Source organism: Tamandua tetradactyla, chromosome 3, assembly GCF_023851605.1.
Source record: "Tamandua tetradactyla isolate mTamTet1 chromosome 3, mTamTet1.pri, whole genome shotgun sequence".
Taxonomy (NCBI): domain Eukaryota; kingdom Metazoa; phylum Chordata; class Mammalia; order Pilosa; family Myrmecophagidae; genus Tamandua; species Tamandua tetradactyla.
Genome location: NC_135329.1, coordinates 34,154,157 through 34,160,523, shown reverse-complemented (window position 1 = coordinate 34,160,523; position 6,367 = coordinate 34,154,157). Strand labels below are relative to the sequence as shown.

The window sequence follows — 6,367 nt, the reverse complement described above, 5'->3', positions numbered from 1 at the left end:
GTAACAATGGTAACATTTTACAGTTTCAGGCATTTCTCCAAACACTTTACAAGATTTTCATTATTTTATCCTAACAAAGCCAAATGAAGAGGAAGATAAGAAAAAACTGAGAGCAGAGCAGTATCTTCACAAACTCATGCAAACAAGTCACAAAGGTCTTAGCAGACAAGGTCCCTGCCCTCGTGGATCTTTCTATCTACTAAATGGGGCAGGAATTAAACAAGCAGGGAGTAGAGCTGATGGTTTTCCAGGCACCTGCTTGCATTTTCTATTATGATTCCTCACTTCCTCTTTCTTAGTGAAGAAGAAAGGGTTGATTCCTTTTTCCTGCCTTATCATTTCTCCCTTCCATGCCATCTTCTTTTTAATATATATCCTGATGATACATAGTTCCACCAGAAAACAGTAATATTCTAAGTATAATTAAATATGTATTTACATTTTAATACTGAATTCATCATTATCCATAATCCCTACTTTTTCTTCTTTCTTGATGAAAACTCCCAGTTTTATTGAATTTGGGGGGAATTCTATTCCCAAACATGAATTCATATGCTGTTTTGATTCACATTACTTTTTTTTGATGATTTTTATCTTAAAAACAGCCTTAACATGTCCAACCTCATTATCCATCATCAATGGAAAATTTTTCTAAACTCAGTATAAACACTTTGAATGAGTCTCTTTTCAACTCAGTTTCTTTATTCCCATATCTTCTTCCTGCTTGGATTCGTTTTTATTTTACTGGCGAAATTCTTCAAGCATTTAATTTTTCAAACGAGATCCATGTACAGTAAATTTGTTGAGTCTATGACATCCAAAAAATATTAATTATATATTGTCTTATCATAGATTTCTACAGTCAAATTGTTTGTCCTCAGACATGTACAAAATGCCATCTAATATCAAATGTTGAAGGCAAGAAGTCCTAATTCTTCATGGCCCCTTTATAACCATTTTCCTCCTTTTGTAGAATGTTTTACAATCATCTCTTCATGTCTTAGATAAATACACATACACATACATAAATATAATAGTAAACACTAAAATTGTAATACATTTACTATAACAGGGAGGCTTATCAAGTTCCTAAGAGCTGTTATCACATCTGATGGACACCAAGCAAATAGACACATGGTGTAAGTAGAGGAAAGTGGGTAGATCAAAGGAATGTCAAAGCGACTCTGGGTGATAGGAGGAACTTGGGCCAGCCATCCACCCTCAACTATAACTCAGTTTAGGACAACACTTCTTTCTGTCAACCCTTCTATAAATACAGGACGTACCCTCTTCCCTCTCCAGCATACTCAGCCTCCTGCTCTCCCGTCTAACTCTGACCTCCAGGTGACTCACAGCCATGAGGACCATCCCCATCCTTGTGGCCATCCTCCTGTTGGCCGTCCAGGCCCAAGCAGAGCCACTCAGAGAAAGCGCTGATGAGGTTCTGGCCCAGGAGACACCTGAGGCCCAGGAGACACCTGAGGCCCAGGATGATGATGTGGCCATCTCCTTTGCAGGGGACGGAATCTCAGTTCGAGAGGCTTCAGGTGAGAGACTGAACAAAGTGCTGTAGGGGAGCCCAGAGCCAGCTGTGCCACAAAGAAGGCACGAAAGCCTGAGTAAGGGAGGGCTTTCCACTTGGAGGTTCACCTAGTGTACTTGGAACACTAGAGAATTTGGGCCCGGGACATGTGAGTGCAGAACTCCGCAGCGTTCATTTCAGAGGCTAAACCAGACTCATTAGAGGAGCTCATTAGTACATGGAGACTTGTCTTAAAATCTGATATGTGTGGGTGAGGTGGAAGAGAGGTTAGCAAGTCTGAGTTTGAGAGATGCGTTGTAGGGGCATGATAAGCAAGTAAATGATATAGTAGAAAGCGAGAACCATGATCCTAAACAAGGAATAACCAGCTAGTAAGGTTTCTTTTGATTTATGACAAAAGCATGAATTCTTTCATCCTATTATGATTGGTATAATATTGGGCGATTATAAGAAGAGACATTGCTTCTTAGAGTAGCTCCAGTAGTCTGGCTCTACTCCTCCTTCCCATCCCTCTCACTGTGCTTGACACTCCACTTTTTTCCTCAGTCTCTCCGAGGCTAGGTTTCTGCCGTTGCAGAAAACGCTGCAGTTCCCTTCAGCGTGCATCTGGGTCCTGTACACGCAGAGGCGTTCGTTACACCCTTTGCTGTCGCCAATTTTTCTGAATGGAGATGCAAAGCAGTGCAGAATTCAACTTGAAGATGTGGAAAAGAGAACTTTCCTCTGTGTACTTTGTACTTTTTCTTATTTCTCTATCTAAAATAAAGTTCTAGCATTAATCTAAATGTGTTTGGCCTTTGCTTATTTCTTTGTTTGAGTTTGAATGTGACTTACTTGTGCTGTCCAATTTTATTGTGAATTCTGTCCTGAATGGTCTACATTAAGAGGAGATTGACTGTGCTGCCAATTAGTCCATAATTTGAGCATCAGATACTGATTAAAAAATCAAATAGAAAAATAGTGGGTGAAGTGGACAATTTCAATTTATAGAATTTTACATGTCCATAATGCTACTCAAAGAAGGGATTACCATAAAGTTTAAAGAAAGGTGTAAAAGATTTATTAAAAAGAAAGGTGGATGCAATAGGCTGTTACTTCCATTTTAATAAGTGGAATGTCATTGAGGCATATGAATATTTTTAATATTTTAAGCAAGGGTGTTAAATATTGATATATAATTTTTTCTATCTATATGAGCAGGATAGAGTGAACGAAAGCTTAAGTGAATCACGCGGTAGGTAAAAGTGAAAAATATGCTAAGGAGAGACTGACCAGCCTCAGTGGTCTCAATTAATAATCATAAAGAAAGAGAGCTCAGAAACTGTTCACTGTGGTGATACACAATAACTAGAGAAATAGAGTTTCCAATTACACACAAAAAAGATCTGTTAGTACAATGTCCTATAAATGATCTGGTCATAACCCTCCCCACTTTTGAAGATATTAATTTTTATTCATTGTAATAAACTCATACTAATTTTAATAAAATTCTAGCAGGAAAAACATGTTTAATAATGTCAATGAATAAGTGAAAGTATAATGACAGGAAAATTGTTGGTAATCTGACTGCCAAACAAAGCTTAAAGAATACCTTATTTGTGGGAAAAGAAAGTTTTCAATATTAAAATTTCTATAAAAAAGCAGTGATTTAAGTGATCCATCACATGGTAAAGGAAAACATTTTTATTTTTTAAAATGATAATCATTCCTTGGGGTTCATATCATTTTAGAGATGCAACCAAAGTCCAAGAGTCAGCAACACCAGACCCTGCAATCTCGCCTAGCCACAGCTTGGGTCTGCTAAGGTTACAAAAATCCTAGGAGGGAGTAAAATCTGGAAAATGAGAAATGATGTAAACCCACCTCTGTAAGCATTTTAATAAAATAGAATAAATGCACTTGCTACTTTCTTGAGTATATTTATCTGTTTTTAAAATGTTGTAAGAAAAAATAAGTCTGTAGAGTTTTTTATGCTCAACTGATGTTGCTGTGGTGTGACCTTGGTAATAAATAGTTGAAACGTGCACTCCAGCTGGGAGGACGAGCTCTCCTCCCCAAAGGAGACATACTTTGATAAAGTTATCTAGGTCCCAGGAAGCTCCTCTCAGTCCCTAGCCAGCTCCCAGAGGACCACCTGGGCGCGGTCATGTAAGCTAATTGGAATCTGGCCACGATTGTGTAAAAGCATCATATGCACTGCACGTAAGCAGCTAGAAGGAAGAGGAAAGGACAAAGAGAGATAATCTTATTCAGGAAAAGGATGCTGTGTTATGAATTCTTCCAGTCAAACCCCAAATGCTGTCTGAGATTTCCCAGCACACTTGTCCGGGTGTTGCTGGGGCCCATCTGGTGATGTAATTATGTCTCTTTTCTAACCATCTTTTCATCACTTTCCTAATAAATTCTGATTTTATATCACTGAACTCTGTGCCATCTGCAAATCCGAACCTCTAAACTAAGTGGCCACAATATCACATTGCCTTTTGTGCAAAAGGTGTTTGAAGTGTTCAAAACAAATTAGGCATACTAAATTTATTATTTAATGTAATCATATAAGAGAATTCAAATAATGAAATCTGTATCAATGCATATTTACTCTCAAAATAAATAATTTGGGTTTCAAAAGAATTGACTGAGTCTAGGCCATCTTGCCCAGTAGTCCACGGCTGTTCAAGAGATGGGCTTGAAGGGAGGCTGTGGCTCAGGATCGCCACATCTTGGGAAAAAATGGTAAGTGCAGTCTGGCAAGTTCCCTATTTGTTTAGGTTTTTTATTGTTTTAATTCTTTATTTACTGACTATTTTTTTAAATTTTTATATCTTTTATTTCTTCATCTTATGTGGGCATCAGTCCAAGTTCATCCCTCATATATTGTGGCATATCTCCTTCTGGCTTCAGGGGCTCCTGTTGTTGAGGTGTTGTTTTCCTTTTTCTTCTTTGGGTGCACGTTCCAGGAACCAAACTTAGGTCTCCTGCATGGCAGAAAAGTGTTCTGTCACTGAGCTATCCATGAACCCTCTAGAATTGCACACCTTACATGAGAATTGGGCCTTGGTTTGGCAGGGAATTTCTGACAAACCAAATATAAAAGGGGACATTCAATCAAACCCACGTAAACACAGAACTTTAGACAAGTGAAGGAAATCATCTTGTAAAATAACTTTACTGAGATTTTCAATGTCCCAAACATAACAGAAAATCACAAAGCACATGACGACCCCACAGAAATGGCCCAGCTAAATGATCAAATCAAAATGCCAGAGAGGACACAATATGGAACAATTACTCAAGGATAATTATAAAGAAATAAAGGATATCAAGAAGACACTAGAAAAGCATAAAGAAGAATTCAAAAGGTAATATAGTAAAATAGCAGCTCTCACAGAGATGAAAGGTACTGTAGTAATAATTAGAAAGATGCTAGAGACAAAGTATAGCAAATTTGTAGAAGCAGAAAGAATAAGTGAGCTAGAAGACAGAACAAGTGAACTAGCAAGCAAAAAACAACAAAGGACACTGAAGATTGAAAAAATGGAAATGGGTCTCAGGGAAATGATGGACAACAAAAGACCAACCAATATAAGAATCATTGGTGTCCATAAGAAGAAGAGAAGTGTGAAGGCTTGTAAAGTTAGTTGAAGATATAATCGGAGAGAACTTGTCAACCCTTATAAAAGAGGTAAACATTCAAATAAAAGAGGTCTAACAAATTCCAAATAGAATAAATCCACATATAATTACTTCAAGACACATACTAATCAGACTGTTAAATGTTGAAGAGAAGCAAAAAGTCATAAAAACAGCACAAGAAAAGTGATCTACTGCACATAAGGGAAGCCATATAAGACCCAAGTCAGACTTTTCAAAAGGTACCATGGATGCAAGAAGACAGAGGTATGATATATTTAAGATTCTGAACAAGAAAGGCTTCCAGCCAAGAATTCTGTATCCAACCAAGTTGTCCTTCAAAACTGAGTGAGAGATTAAAATCTTCAAAGGCAGAGAGGAGGGTTCAAGATGGTGGCTTAGTGAGGTGTGGAATTTAGTCTGTACTCCAAAACAGCTAGTAAATAACCAGGAACAGTACAGAACAACTTCTGGGGCCACATCAGTGACTGGACACACAGCATATCCCAGTGAAGACAAGCTGGACCAGCTTCAATCCCACCCAGAACCATGGGTCCCCCAAACCGCGGAGGTTGCGCCTGTCTCCCATAAGCTCCTTACCAGAGGGTAAAAAAAAGAGACTTTACCAACATCAAAGAGCTGAGCTCAACCAAGCTCCAATTGTGGAATTAATTGACAAGTTCTGACTATTAAAAATAAACCCCTAGCTCAGCTGAACCTCAAGTGAGAGTTGAGGTTGCTGGGGTTTGCCCCAGCACCAAGGGGGCAGGGCTGATGGAAAAAGAAAAAAACAAAACAAAACAGAGGTTTCCTTGAATCAGAAATATCAGGGCCCTGAAGGAAAGGAGGGGGCACATAGGACCCAGAGATACATAGAGCAATGTACCAACTAAAACTCTTGATTGGCAAACTCTAGGAACAGGGGTCCTGTCCTGAAAAGGATTTATTTTTCTTTTCTTTTTTGTGGCTATGGCTTGACTGCTCTTTGCATACAACTGTAAGGATTTTCAGGCTCCAACTGCCCCAGGCAAGGGTGTAATTAAGATTGTCTGAGAGGCAAAGTGGTTGGTTAGTTGAAAGGAAATAATTTCCTGGAAGCTGTGCCTACCCCAGAAGAGGGGTGGGGCCCAGCTCAGGTAGAATACCTCTCTCAAGGAATTCAGACCCCAGGGTCTGGAGAACTGAAGTAATTAAAGC

At 38.7% G+C, this 6,367-nt stretch overlaps 1 protein-coding gene across 1 annotated transcript; it reads left to right on the top strand.

Annotated features, from left to right (window-relative positions):
* Nucleotides 1-1,288: 1,288 nt before the first annotated feature.
* LOC143676024 (defensin alpha 5-like) lies at nt 1,289-2,328 on the top strand. Its single transcript, XM_077151867.1, has 2 exons — nt 1,289-1,547; nt 2,090-2,328. The coding sequence occupies exons 1-2, from the start codon at nt 1,358-1,360 to the stop codon at nt 2,206-2,208; spliced, it is 309 nt and encodes a 102-aa protein (XP_077007982.1). The 5' UTR covers nt 1,289-1,357; the 3' UTR covers nt 2,209-2,328.
* The last annotated feature ends 4,039 nt before the right edge of the window (nt 2,329-6,367 follow it).